At 41.5% G+C, this 23,842-nt stretch overlaps 2 protein-coding genes across 16 annotated transcripts in view; one reads left to right on the top strand and one right to left on the bottom strand.

The window, feature by feature from the left end:
* Positions 1–9,549, top strand: part of MED12L (mediator complex subunit 12L) — a 360,384-nt gene extending 350,835 nt beyond the window's left edge. For 6 of the 12 annotated variants that reach the window (XM_060394799.1, XM_060394794.1, XM_060394800.1 and 3 more), the window contains 3 exons: positions 3,508–3,701; positions 4,071–4,152; positions 5,628–9,549. In XM_060394799.1, coding sequence (XP_060250782.1) covers positions 3,508–3,701; positions 4,071–4,152; positions 5,628–5,651 — 300 coding nt within the window. In that variant the 3' untranslated portion in view covers positions 5,652–9,549. The remainder of the gene's footprint in view (positions 1–3,507; positions 3,702–4,070; positions 4,153–5,627) is intronic. The other 6 variants (XM_060394814.1, XM_027959291.3, XM_042235611.2 and 3 more) reach the window with 1 other exon arrangement.
* Positions 8,466–23,842, bottom strand: part of IGSF10 (immunoglobulin superfamily member 10) — a 27,542-nt gene continuing 12,165 nt past the window's right edge. For all 4 annotated transcript variants that reach the window (XM_060394790.1, XM_060394789.1, XM_042235571.2 and 1 more), the window contains exons 6-8: positions 18,631–22,941; positions 17,275–18,172; positions 8,466–11,501 (exon numbers count right to left, since the gene is read on the bottom strand). In XM_060394790.1, the coding sequence (XP_060250773.1) occupies positions 9,593–11,501; positions 17,275–18,172; positions 18,631–22,941 (7,118 nt within the window). In that variant the 3' untranslated portion in view covers positions 8,466–9,592. The remainder of the gene's footprint in view (positions 11,502–17,274; positions 18,173–18,630; positions 22,942–23,842) is intronic.

The raw sequence follows: 23,842 nt of genomic DNA, 5'->3' as shown, positions 1-23,842 counted from the left end.
GGATGACCAGTGATCTTGGACTTTTGCATTAGTATAATTAGTTTTTGCATACTTAATTATAGCATGCTTATTTACATATCCTCTTAAGCTTATTAATATAATGCATGTTTGTCATTGAGAATAGGTGTGAAGAAGTCAGTCCATTGTATTGTTCTGCTATTACTTGTTTAACCACCCTACCTACTGTTGAGCATTTAGATCATTCCTAGAAGGCAATGGCACCCCACTCCAGTACTCTTGCCTGGAAAAATCCCATGGATGGAGGAGCCTGGTAGGCTGCAGTCCTTGGGGTCACTAAGAGTCAGATACGACTGAGCGTCTTCACTTTCACTTTTCACTTTCATGCATTGGAGAAGGAAATGGCAACCCACTCCAGTGTTCTTGCCTGGAGAATCCCAGGGACTGGGGGGGCCTCCTGTCCATGGGGTCGCACAGAGTCGGACACGACTGAAGCGACTTAGCAGCAGCAGCAGCAGTTGCATATTAGTGATCCTGGGGATATTTTGTTACATATTCCATTGCTCTTTTTTTTCCTTTCCCCTCACAGTGAAAGAAAATAGAAGTATAAGAAAAAGGTTCTAGTTGTATATTTTCAGAAGAGCCATGACACAAAGCCTCAGCAATTTTAACACAATTTATTTCTTTTTATCTTTAGTTTACAGTTCCTTTTCTTATTAGTTCTGCTAAGATTGATTATATGTATTATATTTATTATATCATCTCTAGCAGATCCAGTTCTTGTTACTGGCTAGTGTTCTTCCTCTCCCGCTTGTTTGCTTGCTGGTGACCAAGTGGTAAACTGGCTTTTGAAGAGACGCCAGCTCTGACTCACTCACAGCTGTCCTTCCTGCAGACTCGGGGGAAGGGATGGTGCTAACATGGCCGCCACTCTGCTCATGACTTGCCCTCCTGCTGTCTGGTGACATTCACAAGTCTACGTGTGTACGCTCAGATGTGCAGTGGAGGCCAGCACGGTGCCTAAGGTCACGGAGCACAGAGGTGATGTGCCAGGCTCGCATCCTGCCCCCGGATGGCTTAGAATCATCGAAGGCTGTTAGATGTCAGCCTGAGCCCCGGAAAGTGGTGGAAGCCTGGTGGGGTTGTGTGTATTTCCAGAGCTGTTGTAATGATATACCACCAAGGGTGTGGCTTGAACAATCAGAAATTTGTGCTCTCACCATTCTGGAGACTCAAAGTGCAAGATCATCGAGTGGGTGTAGCCAGTTTCTCTGACAGCCTGAGCCACACCTCTCTCTGAGCTTCTGATTGTTTCCTGGCAATCTGGAGCATTCCTTGGCTTGTAGACACATCACCTGATCTTCCCTTTCATCCTTTCATGATGTTCTCTCTGTGTTTGTGTCCAGATTTCCCTTTTTTAAAAAAGAGACTCTGTTTCCAACTGAAGTCACTTTCTGATGTACTGATGGTTAGGATGCTAGTGAATCTTTTGCGGGGGGAAATAATTCAACCCCTAACGGAGAATCCCAGGGACGAGGGAGCCTGGTGGGCTGCCGTCTATGGGGTGGCACAGAGTCGGACACGACTGAAGCGGCTTAGCAGCAGTAGCGGCAGCAACAGAGGTCAAGAGGAGTAGGAGAAGTATGGGAAGCTTTGAAAGAGGAAAGTGAATGCAGGGGACCTCAAGATACATTTGTATTTGGTTACTGCTTTTGACTACTAGTTCCTTATCAGGCTGTTTCCTTGTTGACAACAGCAGCTGGGTCATGTAGACAGTTATCATCAACACCCCTGTGTGCAGGCTCGTCATTTCTGTAAGTGCACCTAAGAGTCAAAATGGACTTACAACAGAACCAGTGCTTTTTCAGAAAGTGTCATCAGAAAATAGAACTTTCCTCTAAGAAAGAAAATACAAGAAAAGCCCGTGCTTAGAAATTAAATCAGGAGTTGTCATTTGCTTACTCAAGTCACTTGCCTTCTGTGAAGGAAGAGCATCTGGAAAAGAGTGGGTGCCCTTGCTGAAGAATTAGATTTGGCATCTCAGGCTTTGGTCTGTTTTATGGTTATTGACTTGAAAAATACTTTTAAAGCTCATGAATTGTTATGATTAAATTTACTATGTTAGCAGGCTATGATTTTTTTCTTTAAAGTTGCTTCCAGCTTTAAAGAAAATAGTGTTTACACTATCGTGCTCATAATTTCTTTTCATCTTGAATTCAGGTTGCCATAGTTGGGTGGCCAGGAAAACATGCTAACAGAAAGCTTTGGAAAGATGGCTTTTAAAATTAACTGATCGTTATGTCAATATCATACTGTGTTGAACACTTGCTTTTAAAAATGTGCATAATGGCAGAAATAGATACTTAAATAATCACATTAACTTTTAATCAAAGATAAGGGTGGAATTGTCATGTAACTTTCCTCAAGGAGTTCATATGTTCCAGTCAGAAATTTTTCAGAATGCCTCTGGAATTCCAAATTAGCCAGATAATAATCTTTTTTTTTTTTTTTTCCTCCAAAAAATTGGGTCCATGGAACTTACTGAGCCAGATTGCCATCCTTTGTATGAATAGGAGTCCACGCCCCGTCCCGCCCCCCCCCCCTGCGCCGCCCCCGAAGGAAAAAGAGAAGTCATATTTATGGAAGGAGGTATGGGGAAGGCTTTCTTGGGAGATTTGTGGTAACAGCACTGATACTTTGGGTTTCTTTTTTTCACTGAGAATAAAAACTAGTTCAGGTTAAAAAATAAAAAAAGGCTGGGTGGAAGTTGCCAGTTAGCCGGCAAATGAATACATGCTAAGTACTCTGAAATCCGCTGGCTGCTGGTCTTCTCTGTGTTTGCCATCCGGAACACATTGTTCCATCCACGTGCTCAGAGGAGGGGCCTGGGCAGCGCTGCAGTCTCTTCTGCCAAAGCTGGTAGAGAGGAAGGTTTGTGTCCTGTCAATCAGAGGAGGGCCTGTCTATCTGTGGAGCCTCAGTCGGCAGTGCAGGTTTAAGCTGAGTGTTGCCTTGTTACTTCGTCCCTTTGCTCACTGATAGTGGTGTCACAGTGTCAGGACACAGCTGTCAGGAGGCAAGGACTGTGTTTACTCACTTTGGCGTCCTGGAATCCAGAAAAGCACCTGGATTTGGATAACTCATTTGTTGGATGTCATAGCAATGGAGGAAAACACCCAACACATTATTCCTAAGCAAAGGAAAACACACCGGAGATTTGACTCTGCTTCTGCCCTGCCATCTCCAGGGTGCGCCCCACCCCTGCTTAGAGGTCAGGAGGTCAGTGGGCCAGCACTCCAGCCCGAGTGGGTGGGGGATGGGCCTGTGGAGGTAAGTTAATTAATCCCAATGTGTATCTGATTAAGATAACCTTGCATCAGAATGCATCCTTTGTTGGGACAGTCATAGGCCTGGCTGAAAGAAGGGGCGGGGAGAGGTATAAAGAAAAGGAAGGCTAGAGTGACACTCTGAAATCTGAAGGTTAAGGAAGAAAGTAAATCAGCACTATGAATGATGTTAATCAGAGGTGGTTTTACTTCTGCCACATAGGTTTTTTTCCCCCTCTTTGGAATAACTACTGCAATTTCTTGTATCAACTTAATGGCTGGAACCAGGGCACTCAGGCCCTCGGATTGTTCTGCACACGTAGAACTCTGGAAGCCAGCGCCTCCTCGAAGTGTGGTCCTCCTCCGTGCCTCTCTGGTCTCATCCTACCCAACCTCTGTCCTCCACCAAGCAGGAAGGTGCAGTCCCAATGGGGTCCAGGCCTCTGTGCCCACGCTCTTGTCTCCATTCACTCAAGGCCAGGCCTGTGGTACTTGACCCAATCCTCCCACCAGGCAGCTTTCAGTTTGCTGCTGCAAATGGTTTGTAATATAGTGACACCAACTAGTCAGCTGGTGATGGGTGAGGGATCAAGGATCTGTGAACCACTGGGCACCTCTGGACTCTTCCTCGGGGCTCCTCCGGTAAAGGCTACATCCCCACCTGGAAATGGGTTTGGAATGGATCAGGCACTTTCAGGTGAAGGCCAGATGTGGACCAGGCGTGGCTGCAGGCTTTCTCTTCTTTTCTCTGATGGGTGCTGACTCTCTCCTTTCTCCCGATGACAGTTCCCCAGGCAAGGCTTGCAGCAGACCCAGCAGCAACAGCAGACGGCTGCCCTGGTGCGGCAGCTCCAGAAGCAGCTTTCCAGTAAGTATTCTCCCTCAGAAACACACGGCTTCCAGGAGGTGGAGCTTGGCTGCTCCTCAAAAACCACGGTCTTCCTCGCCGCTTTCCTGTTCGCTTTAGTCCTGGTTGTCCCTACTGTGTTCAGTCATGGTTTGAAGGCTTCTTTTCCTGCAGAAGCCCCAGTCTTTTCCTTGAGTTCAGCAAAGATGTTTTCCTATTGCTTCCATCTGAGTCTAGGAATGTTTCTTTCCATCTCGGGGACCCCAAGAAACAACAGGTTCTTTTCTTGCAAAGCTAGATGCCCCAGAGAGCATCTTGGCTGATGCCCTCAAGTGTACTAGGGGGCAGGTTCAGGGCCCCCAGGCACTATGACTTTACATGTGTTAATTCACTTAATTTCTAAACCACCTCATGTTAGTCGCTCAGTTGTATCCGATACTTTGCGACCCCATGGACTGTAGACCATCAGGCTCCTCTGTCCATGAGATTCTCCAGGCAAGAATACTAGAGTGGGTTGCCATGCCTTCCTCCAGGGGATCTTCCCAACCCAGGGACTGAACCTTGGTCTCCCACATTACAGGCAGATTCTTTACCTGCGATAAGGTATTATTGCTATTCCCATATTACAGATGAGAAAACGACTAGAGAACAGGGACACTGACGTGTCTCCCAAGGTTACTCAGCCAACAGCTGGGACTAAAACTCAGAGTGACTCATTCCAGAGCCACCTTTTAACCACAGTATAGATTCTGCTGCCTGACATTAGCAGTGATGCTGGTCTCCTTTGTTGAATAAGGGCGACTAAGCTGAGCTGCCCATTGCACATCTCCAGAGGGCTCCATTTATGCCATAGTCTGTTTGCATGGGGCCTCTGGATTTGAACAGTCCCACCAGAGTTGTGTGAGCAGTAGCTGTTTCTAAGCCTGTGTCATTTTTTTGAACCTGTGCATGGTTCTTTGTCTGTGTGCATAGACATACGTGCATAGGCATACGCTCGTCTCATACATGCAGCCTCTCTCTCATGTGGATACACTCTTGCCTAGTTCTCTCTGATGTATCTATGGCCATTTGCAGAAAACTGCCCACTTCAAGCTACTTCTCTTTCAACTATTATAATGTCAGTGTTAAAGTAGAATTTCTGGTGTACTTTTATGAAGTGTTGAGAACCTTTAACGTTTTATGATACTTAACAGTCCCTTTTAATGTTAGTATTTAGGTGGTTCAGGGATAGAGACTTTTGATGGGTCAGTTACCCACATCCCAAGGCCTTTTGCTGACAGGTGTGGGACCGTGATGTAGAGCTGGCCCCTCTGCAGAATGAATCCAAGAGTGCTGTTAAGACCTGGCCACTCAAGGGTCTGTCTAGTGTTAGACTCCCAGGCCAGTCTGTTCTCCTGTTCCTGAGGCTGGTACTGAAAGCAGTGACACGTGCATACCATCTATCTGTAGCCTAATTTTGCATCTGCAATTTTGTTTGAATTTTTTTCTCTCACTAGGTAACCAGCCACAGCAAGGAGTGACTCCCTACGGGCATCCTTCACACTTCTGAGTCTGGAAGAGGACAAAGATACAAACTTTTCTGTTTGCACTGAAAAATAGAAAATCACATTTAATGCATTAGTCATCTTTGGAAATGTCTGTTTTTTCATTGCTCTGAAGTTTTCCTATATTTTACGCCACATTTCGTACAAAGGTGTTGAAACAAAAAGTAACAGAAAGGGTGTGGTTTGGTTTCATTTCATTCAACTTGAAAAGTAGGTTTAAAAATGTAGATCATGTGGGCCTACTGCAGGAAGAGTTTGGTAGCAGACTTAAAAATTGGTGCTCTTATTGAATCTCGTAGTTATAGAAAGAATGAATTATGGTGGATTTAAAATATTTATGTATTCACTGATGATTTTTTTTTTTTTTTTGGGCAAACTGTGCTGGACCAAACTACTGATTTGAAAGGCATGTCAGATCTTGACAGGAAGGTGATCCATTTACTCTGCAGTCACCTTTGGTGGTGAAGTGGACATATATTTGCATTGCTCTAATTTAAAATATTTGTAATTTCATAAGCACTTTATGAACTTTGTTCTTATTTATGTAGGATTTTTCTTTGCTTTTGTTGTGGTCAAAAGGTGCTGAAACAGATTGTTGCTTAGAACTTAAACTTCTTAGACCAAGAACTTAACCCAAGGCTTCTGTGAGAGCCACCCTGAGGTACATGGAAACCCGTTAGGAGTAGCTGTCCTAAATTTTTCCATGGCAGGATCACTGACCAGAGTCTTTGTGAAGGTACAGCATGTAAATGCTAAAGGCCGGAATGAACCGAAGTGGAATTGATCCAATTATTTGCCATATTTGGCAAAAATGACTCTGTCCAGTTTGGGTTCTCCTGAACCTTTATGCCAACTTGAGGGGAAAAAAAAAAAATCTCGCAGCTGGCCTGAGATTCCACAGTGCTCAAACTTGACTTGGTTTCCAGAGTATGGCCCCCAAGTCCAGAGGGCTCTGGTTTTCATAAGAGATGTATTTGCTGTTTATTTTATATGGTAAGTATTTGCTATTTTGAATTTAATTATTAATGTTGGTGTCTGTCTTGGTTGTGTATTGCATATACTGTATTTATAAATTGGTGCAAAAAGCACAAGTAAAGTAAATTATACATCAAATTTATTATAAAGAAATAGTAACTATTTTAACTTTGTTCAAGTATGTGGTAATTTGCTCCTATTAGAGTAAAAAATACAGTAAATTATTATCAGTTTGTGTAACTTAAGAGTATTCCATATAATATTTTTTTAGACTTAGATGCATAAGATTTTGAATGTGAAAAATTGCAGGGCATTTTAAAACATGTGGGGGATATTTTCCCATGTTCTGTGCTAATTCATTTTCTTTTGCCATATGAATTTACATGTAATATAGTCGCACATACTGTGAATAGATTTGTCTATAATGAGCAAACCATGTAGGACTACTTTTTTTAAAATGTAGCTGGTACAACTTCAGTAGATCATTTCCTTTGCAAATCATTATATAAATAATTTATATCTTCCTAGGTGGGTTACTCATTGCAAAGTTTCACTCATGCAAATGACCTCAAATCCATGTCCGCTTACTTTGCTGTGGCAGCATCCATGTGAACTGCTTTGTACACTGTGAAACAATTTCACTCCAGCCCACTCATTTCATGTTTACTCTGGGCTGAGAAAGACTTTGCCAAAACATTAAAGACCATCCTTTTCACTAAATTAACATGTTCTATCTGCTTTCAGATGAATCTTGACATTTCAGCTAGTTTTGTATATCAGGTTTCGTTTTCTTGTTTTTTTCCCTTTTCAGAGTGATAGAGTTCATAAAGTTATTTTTCTTCAAAGTAATATATAATGACTGCCTTGGCAAAAACAACCGAAATGTGAATGTCGTGCCTAGTGAGTACGAGTCATGTTCTGTCCTGATTGTTATTTTTCGTCTTTTCAAGAATTACTGAAATGCCACTTTCAGTTTGAACCGTATATATTTCTAGCTCAATATTGCAAACAGCAGTAAGACTGTTTCAAGAATGAGTGTTATAATTGCATAGCATTTGTATGCACTTTATATTTTACAGAAGTTAGTGAAATTAATTTATTAATCATTTTGCACACGAAGGCTGTGGGGCATACCTTTTTGTTGTCGTCTCCCTATTTTTTAGGTGGGAAAGCTAAGATATGGTAAGGCCGTATGATTTGAAGATTCTACAGAGAGTTGAGGAAACACCTAGAACCAGTTTTCCCCCGTGTACTTATACAGAGAGAAACCAGAATTTTCTGTCTATTCTTATATTTCCTCCCACTTAATCCTCTCTCGTGTGAGTTTTCTTTTCTTTTTAGAATATGCATTAATTTATCTTGAAATGATCACAAAGGATAACCCTGTCCTTCGGAAAAACCTGATAATTTGCTTGGTGAGACAGAGAGGAAGTTATCTTAGGAAAAATGGAGCCCCCAGTTCCCCTTAAAGACTTTGAAATAGAATGGAGCTTGACATAGGAAGCCCTTCCATATACCTGTTTACACTGTAGGCCCCTCCCTAAAAGGGTTCCATTTGTCCTCTGATTGATCCCTCTTGGCCCGGAAGTAGAATGAGATCTCTGTTAAAATGAGTATCCTTTGACCACTTGTGGTCACTGGATACCAAAATCAGAGAAAGTAGGAAACAGGTTACCTCTTTAGGTGGAGCAAGCCGAAACTTGGTGTGATGAAGACACAGTGAAGTGTCCCCCACCCCTCATCTTTCTCAAATGATACACAGGGGCAAACATAGTTCTCAGTTTTGTGTGCTGAGATACTTGAGCAAGACAGATGGCATTTTCTCATTTTTCATTTATTAAGGCTCCTATAATTCTTAAATAATAGACAAATATTTAAATAGATGCTGGAGAAATTACACTGGAAAATGCTAGCCTCTAGAGTTAGAAAAGATTAATCATAATGTCCTTAAATTAATTCAGGTTGGATTAAGCACGTGATATAAATAAATTCAGTGGATTACAAAAAGTAAGCTTTTGTAGAGTTGATCACATTTTCAGTACAGTGACACTCTATTATATGTATTCAATCCAAATTTTCCCAAACATTTCCCCACCACGTAAAGGATGCTCACTTAATGAAATAAATGCTCATAAAGCAGTGATTTCTCCTAAGAAGATTTTCCTTATGAACAATTCCAAACCAGGGGTGCCTGAGTTAGATTTTGAAGTTATAAAGAAGTGTCGATGTATTTTAAAAGCTTTTTAATGACTTTATTTGGGATAGATGTTATCAACCCCTTTTCACATTTTTGATGTGTGGGTGTTAAGTTGCTTTTTACAAGAGGAAAAGTCAGCCTGCATTTATTTTTAAATGCAGTTATTAAAACATTTTTTTTGTATTCCCCATCAATGAAAATTTTCAGTATGTACAAAATGGTGAATTATAGAACAGTGCTTAGTTTCTGTGGGTTTTAGTAAAATATTTATAAACCAACTACAATATTTATACATCAGGATGGCAAACTTAACATCAAGACTGCAAATTTAATCCTTTCCATTGTGTCTTGTCCTCAGTGCCATGCTTGTAACATTGATAGAAGGTGGACACTAGGCAAACAGTAGTGAAAGAAAAAAAAGTCCATTCTTTAATGAAGAATTCAGGTACATTAGACATTTGTTATTTTATGGTCAAGAGTTTCCTCTTATTGTTCATTGTTATCTGTTGGCAAAATAAAAGTGCCTTAAGTTAAAAGTTTGTTTTGAGATCCATTAAAAAAAAAATCAGTATCAATTCATAATGCATTTATTTATAAGTCTTTTTTTTTTGCATGTCTATTATAAATTTAATATTGTAAATGTATTCAAATTCATTTACATGCCTATGGCTGCCTTTGATTAAACTTCTTCCAAAAACTAAATTCTGTCCAGATGTTGACTTTGTTCAGGCAGTTTTATGTTCTGTTAGATTACTTGAATGTAAGTTGTTGCATAATCGCTTCCAAGTGAATTCTTTGCTGTGCATTTGTATATCCCAGAATCCGAGGTTTGCGGATTCCGGATGACTAGGGTACCTTGTGGGTGAAAAGGCCGAATTCTACGTGTCCTCCCTTTGTTTACCGCTGAGAACAGGGAGTGGTCAGGCATCTCCCATGTGATTTCTGGCTTGGGGATTCCCAGGGCCTTACAGTGGAGCTGAATGGCCACGCCTGTCCTCGTGAGGACACTCCTGGGTAGGCGATTGGTAATCCGGGGCGGGTAGGCTACAACCACTACTGGAACAGTAATCAGTGCGTGACCAATACTATTTTGAGCCTTACAGATGTAGTTTCCTCTGTCATAAGCTGTTGCTTCTTTGATGACTAAGGTGCCATTTTCATGCAGTATGTATTTTCCATTAATTTGAGGCCTATCTATTATGTAGCCACTTGGCAAAGTCCATTTGATATGTGGCTTAGGGCTTCCAAGAGAGACGCAGTGCAGCAATACAGTGTCTCCACTGAAACTGTAAACTGTCCCTGGTTCATAAGTTAGAATCACTGGCTTTCGGCCAATTTCTAATACAATTAATTTCTCAATGTAACCAACTTTATTTCTTGCCCCACACCGATATTTTCCTGCATCATCCCGTGTTGTTTTATAAATGATAAAAGAACCGTTACTTGCTATTAGATACTGAGAACTGTGTGGTCCACTGGGAAACTGTGTGCCATTTGGTAAAATCCAGATTATTTCAGGTGGTGGGTTTCCATCAACAGAGCAATTCAGTGCTGTGGACTTTCCAAGCTGGGCAACTATTTTTTCATTAAATGGATTTCTGAACGTCGGCCTTCTCAGCATTTCCACCACCTCTAACTGTATCACTAGCACACTCTCTCCTCCTTCATTCCGAGCTACGCAGATGAAATCAGCGGAGTCTGAAAGCCTCACATTCCTGATTTCCAGGGTTCCATTTTTGTGGACAGTGATTCTGCTCCCATAGTATGGAGCCGTGAGGAAAATATTCTCGGGCATGATCCACATGATTTGAGGAGACGGTGTCCCTTCTGCTCTGCAGTCAAAGTGTCTTTTGGAATGTCTCACAGCTGTGGCTTTAATGACAGTTTTGTTTACATACAGACCATTGATTAATGGAGGCTTAGAGACAACATCCAGCTTGTACGCTTTGGTGTCATCCCCGCTGGGATTCCGGGCCACACATACATACTGTCCAGAATCGAGCAGTCTCACTTCATTGATGGACAAAGACCCATTGTTATGGAATGTATACCTGTCCTTAGAGAATGAAATCATGTCATTGGAAGGCAGCAGCCAAAATATTTTTGGCTTGGGTTCTCCAACAACCTCACAGTCAAGGACAGCTGTGTCTCCTGCTGTGATTCTCGTGTTGGTCTTGTAACTCTGCTGGATCCGTGGGGCGGCTGTTATGACTGTTAGGTGGACTTGCATTTCATCCTTCCCTAGGGTGTTCTGGGCATAGCAGGTGTAATTTCCTTCCTCTGCCATCCCAACTTTGTTGAAGTATAAAGTTCCGTTGTGGAAGAGGGTGAGCCTTCTGGTTCTGTGGCCACTGTCATCGGCCTGCATGGCGCTGTTTATCATCGTCCCGTCAGGCAAACTCCAGGATATCTCGGGCACTGGTGAGCCAGAAGCCTTGCAATCGACCTGAAAGTCTTTCCCGTGAAACACTTGCTTTTTAAAGTGGTGCTTGTGGTCAATTTTGGCCGGTTTCCATCTTAGGCTTACGTGCATCAGGGTCAGGTCGTCGCCCATTTTGTTTCTTGCCACACACAAGTAGTCCCCGCCGTCTTTTTCTGTTACTGACCCAACAAACAAGGATCCATTTGGGTAGACATGGATTCGGCTGCCCATTCTGAGAAAAGAAGAGACTGACTGAGGTGTGCAGCTATTAGCAAGGGTAAGAGAGTTATATTAATTGACACAGGACTAAACGTTGCAGTGAAATTAAAATTAGTACTGACTTTTTTTTACTGTCTTTTAAGCTTTTCTGAAAGATGAAATTAACTGAACAAATAAATTTTGTGCAAACAAGTAGTATTTCTTAGATGGACTTCAAATGCACCTCCTTTGCATTTCAGTTTAAAAAGTTTTTAATGATGACAAGAATGTTAGAAATAGCAGTTTCCTAGACCCATGACTGCCTTGACCACTTTACACAGCAGATGACCATTCTGTGGTATATGTCAGCAAAGAACAACTCGCATACAAATCTACTTGCTCAGAAAAGATACCAGATTGTCCCTTTTAAAGAGTATTAGAAGCACAAGCTGGAATCAAGATTGCCGGGAGAAATATCGATAACCTCAGATATGGAGATGACACCACCCTTATGGCAGAAAGTGAAGAGGAACTAAAAAGCCTCTTGATGAAAGTGAAAGAGGAGAGTGAAGAAGTTGGCTTAAAGCTCAACATTCAGAAAACGAAGATCATGGCATCTGGTCCCATCACTTAATGGGAAATAGATGGGGAAACAGTGGAAACAGTGCCAGACTTTATTTTTCTGGGCTCCAAAATCACTGCAGATGGTGATTGCAGCCATGAAATTAAAAGACACTTATTCCTTGGAAGGAAAGCTATGACCAACCTAGATGGCATATTCAAAAGCAGAGACATTACTTTGCCAACAAAGGTCCGTCTAATCAAGGCTGTGGTTTTTCCAGTGGTCATGTATGGATGTGAGAGTTGGACTGTGAAGAAAGCTGAGCGCCGAAGAATTGATGCTTTTGAACTGTGGTGTTGGAGAAGACGCTTGAGAGTCCCTTGGACCGCAAGGAGATCCAACCAGTCCATTCTAAAGGAGATCAGTCCTGGGTGTTCTTTGGAAGGACTGATGCTAAAGCTGAAATTCCAATACTTTGGCCACGTCATGCGAAGAATTGACTTAATGGAAAAGACTCTGATGCCTGGAGGGATTGGGGGCAGGAGGAGAAGGGCTGACAGACTCGATGGACATGAGTTTGAGTGAACTCCGAGAGTTGGTGATGGACAGGGAGGCCTGGCGTGCTGCGATTCATGGGGTTGCAGAGTTGGACACGACTGAGCGACTGAACTGAACTGAATCAGTTATTTGGTTGGAAAGTAAATTTTACTTTTTGTATAAAGAAAGTAAATGCCAAGGTAAAATTCCTTAGAAGCATACTAAAGCTTTGTCTGTCTCTGCAGGCAGCTGTACAATGACTTGGTCTCTGCATTATGTTGAACTGCATGAACATCACTTTTCTCTGAAGCGCTACACGGCCCGCTCTTATCACACAGAACCACCAGATGGCAGAATTTCCTTGATAAAACTAAGTAGTTTTTCAGAAAGGCCAGTGGAAGCTGAGTAACTGCTAACAATGCAATCAAAAACACCTATAGGTGAAAACATTCATTACATGTGTTTCTCCTAATTTTTTGGCAACATGAGCTAAGAAGGTGAGTGAAAAAGTGTGTATGACCTTTCATAGCATAACTGCTAAACAAGTCCAACAGCCTCAAGTCATTTTTTATCTTCCAGCAAAAAACCTTAGTTAGGAAGAGTATTGTAGGACAACCTACAGCTGCTGATAGCCTTTTTTTTCTTCTCTCAAGCCTGGAAATAATTCATCTGGCATGTATAGCAAAGGAAAGTCATCATTATGGATGCACTTAAAAGTGGAAACTACAAGGGTCTTTGCATTTATTTTTTAATCTTTAGGTGGTTCCTCACCATACAGCTGAAAAAAAAAAGTACTTAGAGGTAGTTACTTACCCTTTTCACCATGTTACATCGCTACCTGCTGTCATTCTTTCCTAATGCTAAGAACAGTGTTTCTCAAACTTGGGTGCACATTTAAAAGTATTTGCATAAAGTAGTGCTGATGCCTGGTTCCCACCTCCAGAATTTGTGACTTATAATGTGGAATGTGACCTTGGACTCAGTTTTCCGAATGACTCTCAAGTGCAGCATTGTCTGAGAACCACTGCTGTGAATCTTTATCCTCAATGCAGTTCCCTCATCACCTACATCAGAGTTACACGGGGTCTCATTTAAGATGCGTATTTACTGGTTTTCACTGTTCAGAGATTCTGATCCAGTAGATCTGGCCATGGATTGGGTAACCCAGTGTTTAACAGGCTTCCCAGGTGACTCTGTGAACAATTAAGTTTGCAGACCAGTCTCAAATTTGTGCATCTGGACGGCTTTTAAGAACACAGATTGCATGTTTTGATAGAGAATCAGGTTCAAATTCTCAGGTGATGCTAGTGCTATTAGTAGGTGGACAAGCCTTTGAAAACCAGTGACTTAAAATGAACTTCCCAGACCTTTAAATCTCATACTTCTGGAAGTTGTTTTATATATATAAGAGAATTTTGTTTCCTTTTATAAGCTAATGTTTTTAAGAGAAAACTGACTTTGGAAAGTAGAAGTTTTCCTTGAGTAAAAGAAAGGGAATTCTTTTATGAAGACTAATGGACAATGAAGCATTTGCAATCTTTTTAAAGCAGTGTTTCTTGGACCTTATTGTGCATGTGATTCAGCTGGAGATATATATATTTTTAAAGAAGCCTGGGAGAATTTATTTGTCCAAGTAAATGACACGCTTCAGTGATCACATGCTGATTTAATGAAAATACTTTTAATTAGTTATATGATATTTTTGTATCTTTTTAATAGAACAGATATATTACCATCCTAACTATATTTTTTTCCCCAGACTTTAAACTTTTTATTTTGTTTTGGGGTGTAGCCAATTAACAGTGGTAGTTTCAGACTGAGTGAAGGGACTCAGCCATACATATATATGTATTCATTCTCCACCTAGGGATATTTTTAAAGTGCAAATTCTGATTCTGCCCATCTGGGGTGGGGCCTGATGTTTTGTTGTAACAAACTCCTTGAGAAGCAAAAATCTGAAGCAGAGGAAACAGAATTCTGTCTGAAACATAGGTCAGGTAAGTCCTATTGAAAGTCGTGGAGGTAGACCTATAGTGCTCTGAGACAGTTTAAAAAAATTTCAGAAAAGGCTTGCTTTCTTCAGCTGACAACTAGGCTTTTAAAAAGTAAAAGGTTTTGCTTAGTTCGGTCATGGTTGAGTAGACTTGGTGTGAGCGTAGCTATGATGAAAATTTTCATTTTAAGAATCTAAAATTCAGACTTCTAGAACCAAGAAATGGGAATAGCAAGGACTCTATTTAACAGCAGAAGTGCCCTTTTTATTTCTGGTGATATCTTAAGCACCTAACTAAAGAGTATTCTTGCCTCGTTGAATGGGTTACTTGCAGAAGAATCACTAAAAGTGTCCAGTTAGCAGACAAGCTGTGTAGTTCTTTGTAAAAGAATGCCGGTACCTCTGGTGGGCCTTTGATAGCATCTGTGATCTTATACCGTCTATTGGCTTTTCCACATTGTGAACAATCTTTCCTTGTTCCATAAGTGCTTTCCCAAAGTGAAATACAAACAGCCTACCTGATTTCTTTGCTATTAAACTCTGGAGGATTTGTTGGACTTAAACTTAGGTCAAGATTTATTCTGAGAATGCTAATGTGTTTTAGACATTCCTTTGGATTAACTTTTTAAGACATTCCCTTACATTTTTTCATACCTCTTCCATTCTTAAAAACCTTCTTAATGTCTAGTAAATATTTTGGACATTTTCTTTAGAACCTAAAATTTAAACTTTATTTGTAATTCCCATCACAGGAATATGTCTTCTATTCCTGCATTGGTTTCTTCATGGATAGTGAAACTGTGTTAACCATTACACAGAATAGTGAGCAGTTCCTAGGTAAATGAGAAGCACCCCCATGTACTGCAGGGTGATTAATAAATAGACACGCTGATACAATTAAATATAAAAACTGGTAAACGGTTGAATACATTTGATGCCACAAGTGGGTATATGTACAGTAGATGACGAGCATAAACATGTCTTGTGAAGTTTACATTTCATAACTCAGCATTTTTAAATTTTAAATCTAAATTTCAATTTAAAATTTGGTTTTTTTTTTTTGAGATTTGAACAACATAAGTTTAATTTGATGAACATATTATAAAACTCTTGTACTCCACGCTTATCAAAGGTATCTCTGCAATGATTAATTATAGATATGGTCTATATTCTTGTTGTGTTAAATATCCCTAAAGTTTAGCCAGTACCCATTCCTGGGTCATGCAAAGTTATCACTTGTTTTCCAAGAACATTATCTTGGGCCTGGTTTACGAGAACCTGATAATGACTGACAGAGGCATGTGAAGAGGTTTACTTGTCCCTTCAAGATTCTTATTAGCATCAGCTCAAACTCATAACCATGACTCCGTCAGCTGCAGATAAGCTTGAATTAGTTCCTTAGAAACTACTGGTGCTGTTTTTACTTGGGATGAGTGTAAAATTTAGGTAATTTTGATGACTTATTTGAAAAGCTTGAAAATTAACATTTATCTTGGCATTAAAGATCACAAGTAAAATTCCTTAACTATATCCATTACCAACTCATACTTTGAGACTAGAAAAAAAATATCTATTTTACACATAAAATGTGAAAGTGAAGTCGATCAGTCGTGTCCGACTCTTTGCAGCTCCGTGGACTGTAGCCTATCAGGCTTCTCTGTCCATGGGATTTTCCAGGCAAGAGTGCTAGACTGGATTGCTGTTTCCTTCTCCAGGGGATCTTCCCGACCCAGGAATCAAACCCGGGTCTCCCGCATTGTAGGCAGACGCTTTACCGTCTGAGCCACCAGGGAAGACATTTTACACATAAACTGACTTCATGCAATGATTTTTCATAATATGACAGAAGAGATGGGCTGAACATTTCCATTTAATGTTTATTAATAGAAACTACCCATGCAAGTAAAATTATATGTGTAAAATTATATGTGTAAAATTTTACTTGCATGGGTAGTTTCTATTAATAAACATTAAATGGAAATGTTCAGCCCATCTTTTCTGTCATATTATGAAAAATCATTGCCTGAAGTCATGCAAATAGCAAAAATTAATAATCTAGTACATTCTTATTTTTTCCAAGAGATTTAATTGCTACAGAAAACAGATAAAAATTAATATGCCTGAATCAGAACATATTAGAGAAAGTCTGTATGTGTATATGTGTTGTCTGACACCATCAGAGTGATGGAGGTCCTGAATACGTTTCACTTTGTGAAGCCTTAACTTCATAAAGTGCTTTGCACTTTTAGGGCAGAGTAGAGGAAGTACAGACTGCACTAACATTGAAAATGCTTTCCTAGGAGACTCTAAAGAGTAAATTAGTGAAGTGCATCTCTCCAGACCTTGTTTGCATTACAAAATTCCGTCTTATTTTTTGATAGAAAGATTATAAATACATTTACACAGTTACTGTTTTAAAAAACTGTCACAAGTATGGAAGAAAATGAGGTTTTTTAAAAAATCTTTTTTTAACTATATAAACTCAACAAGAAATTGGCCCTTAGAATACAGCATGTAAGAAACTTTCTTTTTACATAATCTATATTTTACATATATCTATATACATGTCAAAGGATTAGGTCTCTTTAGAGCAAGTTACTTTTATGAGCACAGTCTCCCTAACATTGCTGCAAGCCTCGCTCTACCACTTTCTCCATTTCAGATGTTGTAAAGCTAAACAGACGAAGATAATCTCAACTGAAAGGTATGGTTTACCTGTGCCACTGGTCGACGACAGCCTTGGATGGTAGCCTCCAGATGATTTTCGGTTTCGGCTCCCCAGTGGCTGAGCAGTTCAGCAGTAGTTTGTCCCCCAGATTCACCTCAGTCCATTTCTGGGATGCAGATTCTATCCTGGGGATGGTCTCTTGTTCATCCACTGTGATGATTACCACCCTTCTCTCTGAGCCAGTGGAGCTGGTAGCAATGCATTCGTAAGTGCCCCTGTCTGAAGAGGCTACATTTCTTATAAACAGAGTTCCATTTGAAAATAAGAACTTAGAGTTGACGGATTGTAATGGTTTCACTTCAGTGCCATCTGAGAGGACCCAGTGAACACTGGGCTGAGGATTGCCTTTTGCAGTACAGGGCAGTTTCAAACTTTCACCCCAAGTCCCTGCAATAACTTGCTTCTTTTGCTCTAGAATAACAGGTGGGGCCGCGATGACTTGTATTTTAACCAGCAGTGCATCCTGGCCCACTGAGTTGCTGGCCACACATTTATAAAAGCCTCGGTCATAAATGCTGAGATTGTGGATGACCAGTGTTCCGTCAGATGTCACTAGGGCCTGTCTCTTCCCCTCAGATGATTCAGAGATCACCGTCTGGTTTGCAAGAATCCAGGAAATTGTAGGGCTGGGCCTCCCATCAGCTCTGCACTTCAACTTGACTGTGCTTCCAGAATGGACTGTGATCTCCTTAGTATGTCTCTCCATGATCCGGGGGGGATAGGAAACCACGGACAAGGTGACATGAAGGTGGTCTGTGCCGAATGGATTGGATGCCGAGCACAGGTACTGTCCACGGTCCTGAATGTCCACCCTCTGTATGGACAGGGTGCCATTGGAGAGCACCTGGAACCTGCTATTCAGTTTCCTCTTAGATAAATCAAGTCCTGATAAGAAAGAAATTTATAGTCATAGGTCATCAAAGTTTAGATGGAAAACAAATTGCTCATGTGGAAGTCACAAAAGGAGGGCTATCTTTTTGTTAGGCTCCTGGGAACAAATATATTTAAAATTAAGATCCTTAGTCTTCAGATTGCTAAAATTATTTCTGGATTAAAAAAAAAACACCCTAGTTTTCATGTAAAAGCCAGATGGTTCAACACAATGACTTTTTTTTTTAGACCTGCTTTAAAAGCATTTTTTTTTAATGGTCTTAACATACGTTTTAAAACTTTCTAATCAGCAAAAAGTCATGCATATATCAAATGAGGATATTAATAGTTTGTGTGTCTTGGAGAAATTTCATGCTGATGTTGACTCTTTGAATATGTAACTCTGAAATGTCACACAGTATTTTCTTTGTTTTGTTACTAAAGACTAAGTGTAAAGAAACCGTTTCAAATACCTGACGAGACTCTGGTCCAGTGGATAGTGGGCACGGGATTTCCAGCAGCCTCACAAGGAAGAAAGGCATCTGAGTTAGCTGGAACAGTAAAACTTGCTGCTTTTCCTCCGATTATTCTGGGCCTTTCAAATACATCCCTAGATAAAGCATCAAAGGGGAGGAATTCGGAAGTTGTTATTTTTTGAACTGCTGTTTTATCAAAGCCACTTTTCTTTGCATTCTTCTGTATATCCCAGTTTGAAGCATGAGTGGTGACCTCTGGCAGGCCTGGAGTGGGCAGTACACTCACTACTACTGGCTTTTGGCCTTTTTCAGCAATTTCTGGGTGTGACTTGTGCCAAAAGTGGTTTTCTGACCAGGGAGAGTGAGTATGCTTAGAATCCTGTGGTTTAACTGTTATTAGTGCTGGCATAGGAGTAGAAGGTAACAGATTAGAGTAGGTAAAGTGAATGGTTCCAACTGCAAATTTGGCATTTGGGTGAGTTTGGGGAGATGCTACTGCCAGTTGCTGTGGAGTAGCATTGTGCTTTGGGGATTCATGTGCCTCAACCATTGTACTTGTCATCATCCTGAAAGTGGGCATGGCCACATTGTCAGTAACCTCACTTTGATTACTCAAGGGAGGGGAGGTGGGAATTGGCATTGGAGTGGCACTGGAGCTTAGGAAGATTGGCATGGTTGAGTGTCTGATTGTGTTCCTAGTAGGGGTACTCTGTAGTTTGCTGGACAAAGTGGTTTCAGAAGCAGTTATATTCTTCAAAGCCTGAGTACCCTCCTGGGATGGTTGTCCAAGTACAGCTGTCAGATTAAAGGCTCCTGGATGAAGACCAACTGTGCTTGAAATTTCTTTTGTGTTCTCTAGAGGAGAATGAGTGAAAGCAGACACACTGGGCTTGGTTGAAGTTTCAGCTGCTGTTGGAACAGGAGATGTCACAGTGGTGGATGTAATGAAGCCAGAAGTCTGGGTGGGAGAGGTATTTGGGTCCCTCATTGTCTTCTGAGGCTCCTTTTTCCTTTGTACTTTTCGTGCCCTGGGTCTGTCTATCTGGGCTTTGTTGATAATGATAGATGCAGGGGCAGTAGGCGTGGTCGTCAGCATGTCTGTTTGCCTTGATACGGAATCTGCACTTGATTCTTTGCTTGAGCTACTAGGAGGCGTAGGGTAAATGGGTAGGGAGGGCAGCTCCTTCATTGTTGGGAGACTTACAAGGCTGTGTGTGTTATTCAGGTGAGTTGTGGCTGGTGTTATGGATGGGATTTTCATTACACTAGCTGAGAGTGTTTTGAAATGGAAGGGAGAAACTTTATCTGTGGGCAAAGCAGGAGATATTTTAGGAAGCACTGTGTCTGTGCTGCTTTGTGAACCAAATTTTTGCTGATTCTTTAGCTTTTCTCTTTGGATGTGGTTATTTACAAAGATCTGATGCCAGGGGATTTTCCTTCTTGAAAATCTACTAATAGCTAGAGTGGTAGGCACAGGTGACTTGATGGTGGGACCTGGCAGTGGGGATACGATCACAGAGTATCTGGTGGTTTCACTGGCTTTAGACCCACTTGGATAACTAATATTTGTTGCGTGAGTCGTAACTGCAGTAGCTGGAGTCACTTGGGCACTTTCAGCACTGAAGTATCTTATCATAGGGGTGGCTTTCTCAGCATCTGCATTCGGTTTGTCCTCAAGCAGTAATGATGAGTTGTGAACTAGAGTTGTAGGTTCTTCTACTGTGACGCTGGCAATTTCAGTTTTGGGGAGGGTGATGGGGGATAAGCTTGGAGAAGACAACGCTGCCTCATCAGTGGTGAGCCTTTCTCTGGGAGAACAGGATGGGCACACTGCACTGAGCTCTGGGGCTGGAAATGCAGTGGTGCTTTCTTCTGAAGAGCCTCTGAATGTGGGCCTTACAACGCTGAATCTGTGCTGTCGGAGAACTGGTGTCCTATATGGGCTGATAATTCGCCCCCTGCTCCAAACTTTTCGCCATCTTCCAAAGCGCCTGGACAGCGGACTGTTCATTGTACTCTTTCTAGGAATGTGTAACTGAGAAGGAGCAGCAGTGTGTGGGCCTGAACGGAGCTTAGTGGGGCTAGGTTTGTGAGTACTTTGAGAAGGAGAGTGATGGCTCCTGGGTTCACCAACTCCTGTTACAGATCTCTGATAACTATCTGTGGCATTTACTGACCCTAAAAATATACCAGCTTTGCCCACAGCATTACTCAGCGTTTGGATATGGGTATCTTTGATCGCAGTAGCCCCCACTGTTACTGGGGATGCAGTTTGCAAGGGCTCTTTTTTACTCTCCATGTTGTCAGCATCCTGAAACAGAGTTGCTTCAGTTAGTAGAGGAAACACATTAGGTAAATTTGGGTTGGTTGTGTCTTCCATTTCGCTTGATGCAGTTGGGTTTATATTCTTTGGCGTGACTTGAGTTTTAATAGTAGCAGATGGTCTGAAATCTCTTGGTTTTTCAGGTGATAGGGTCTGTGGACTCACAATTGGGGAGACTGGGGTGCCATCAGTTTTACTTGTCACAGGGCTGTCAGGTGATTTTCTGGAATCTGCAGTCACTGTCCTTGTCAGAACGTCTGCAGCTTTAGTTGTTGGGACCGTAAGTTGCTCATCTGGAGGGAGCATGCCTGATGAGTCTGCTTCCTCACCAGGTATATCCAGGAGTTGGGTGACTGGTGGAGGCGGCTTTCCTGTGGTATTTTCTTGCTTTTCTGGCATAACATTCTTTTTAGCTTTCTCCAGAAGCGCTGCCCAGTGCTGTGGGTCAATTCTCCGGGCAGAGGGAGGGAATTGCCTCCTGTGCTCCCTGTAACGCCAGCTGGTTGACTCTCCACGCCTTTGGGATATTAATACCCGCTGTTTGGGATTCTTACTTGGGCTCAAGACATGTGTTCCAGCCTCAGCCCCCACGGCAGGAGATGTGGGGAGATGTGTAGCTGGTGGATCCTGAAGCTGACCCATGGAATTGGGCTCATCAAACCCTGATCCATCTGTTTCTACATTATGCTCTGCTGACTTTTGCCCTTTTATTTTGACTAAAACTTGGTTAACTAAAATATCGACCCCTGCTGGGTTGGCTGCTACACAGTGATAGTGACCTTGGTCTTTTTGAGCGACCTGTAATAGTCTTAATGTGCCATTGTTAAGAATTTGCTTATCTCTTGAGGACTGTTGAAGCACAGTGTTTCCTGGGAGAACCCAGCTAACAGAGGCATCTGGGATACCGGTAGAATGGCAAGGAAGGTCAAGTGTTTCACCAACAGAAGCTATATGACGAGCTCCATTTTCCTGATAGGCTTCTACATTGGGCTCTACCACGGTAATCCTGTATGTGAGGATATCTGCATCATCGTCGTTAGTGCTTATGCAGTGGTATAGGCCAGTGTCAGAACTATCAGCCATCTGGAGTCCCAGTTTTCCACTTTTGCCTATCAGGATTCGTCCGTCCTCACTCACATAAGGGGCTCTCACTTTACTTCCATCAGCTAGAAGCCACTCCAGATTGGGGGGAGGCTCTCCTTGGCCAGGGCAGTCTAGGTCAATGGTCCCACCGACCAAAACAGTGCGTTCCAGCTTAGTACTGTTATCTTTGGAAATCATGGTCCATCTGTGTGTCTCTGGCTTTATCTCTGACCTTGGTAAAGTGACTTGGACATCACTGGAGTACTGGATCTGCAGTGTACTGAGGGTGGTGGCAGTTCTGTTTAGTTGCAAGGAAATTCGGTCTTGCATTAACCACGGGGGATCTGCTCTGAGACCAGCCTCAATGTTGGTAAAGATGTCTTCAGGCTTCAGTACCACCTGTTTATATTTGTAGCAGAGTTGTGAGGTTTCAGTGAACAAGTGACTCCTTTCTAGGATCAGAGGAGAGTCACTGTACAAAGCCAGAACCTGCCACACTGGCTGAATGTGGCTGTAATCTATGTCACACACCAGGAATGTTGAAAACGAAGCATTTAGCATGATGTAGTCATTTTCTGCAGTGAATGCAATGGATGAGGTCATTGCTGGCTTTTGGATACTGCAGATCATGTTAGCTTCATTTCCAGTCTGGTCTGTTATATTCAAAGTCAGAGAGCCGAAGGGAGCCATGAACTCTTGGGGAGAGATCGACATAGAACCACTGTCTTCCAGAACAGTCAGGTTCTTCAGCTTCAGAGAGGGGTCAATGGTGGGTTTGGCACACAGGAAAGCTGCAGCTGGGACCATAACTAAGGGCTTGCCTTTAGAGGTCCTGGGGTTCATGCAAAGCGGACACTGCTGAGGACTGGAGGGACTTCTGTCCTTTTTGCATTTTATGATATCTAGAAAAAAATGACAATTGAATTATTGCCCATTGTGGCTTCTTCATGAATTAACATTTAAACATTTTGAATAAGTAGCTTTTGCTAGAACTTGAAACAATTTGGAAATTTTTGGAAATTTTAGTGTTTCCTTTTTTTTTTTGGTCTTTGGATTGATTTCTGAAAATGTTATTGTCTACATACCCTGCCACAATATTACATCCATAGGCACAAGAATTTTGTTTCTCATGCTCACAGCTATATTTTCCATGCCTCAAAAGCACCTGGTACATATTTGGTACTCCGTATTAATTGAGTAGTTCCCTTACCTGACAAAACAAAATGATATGTTTATCACTTTTTATTAGCTTATTATTTAGTTCTATTTCCCCATTTAATGTTTTAAGGCTCAGAGAATTTCAGTGTCCTTTAAATGATAACTTGTTTGATAAGTTACCATTTATACATTCTTGGATATCATTAAAAACCCAAGTTTCTGTCCATTACTAAAAAGAATGATGAATGAATTACAAGGTACCTTGGCCTGGTCTAGCTTGGTCGCAATAGGAATGGAGAGAACAAGATGGATCCTGGAAATAATGAAGCCCGTAGAACCAATCAAGAAAGAGGTGAGGATGTGGCTGAACAAAGAGGGTTATTAAGAAGAGTGCAGAAAGACACAGTATGACTTTGGCACCTGAGGTAGACTCAGTTGAGGAGGATCAGGTTTAATGTGGAGAGAGGAAAGCTGTGCCCAAGCAATGGGGCAGCCCATGAAAGGTCTGACATATATACTATATATAGGTATGTACAAAAGCTTTTTGTTTCTGCTTATTTTATTTAGTATGAATAGAGTGTTAGATTTCTAATTTATATTACCTGAAAACTTTGATATAGTTCCATGTATTTTGGCATCTAGTAT

Source organism: Ovis aries, chromosome 1 (assembly GCF_016772045.2).
Source record: "Ovis aries strain OAR_USU_Benz2616 breed Rambouillet chromosome 1, ARS-UI_Ramb_v3.0, whole genome shotgun sequence".
NCBI lineage: Eukaryota > Metazoa > Chordata > Mammalia > Artiodactyla > Bovidae > Ovis > Ovis aries.
Note: the sequence above shows the minus strand (reverse complement) of the source record. Positions and strands in the feature narration are given on the sequence as shown.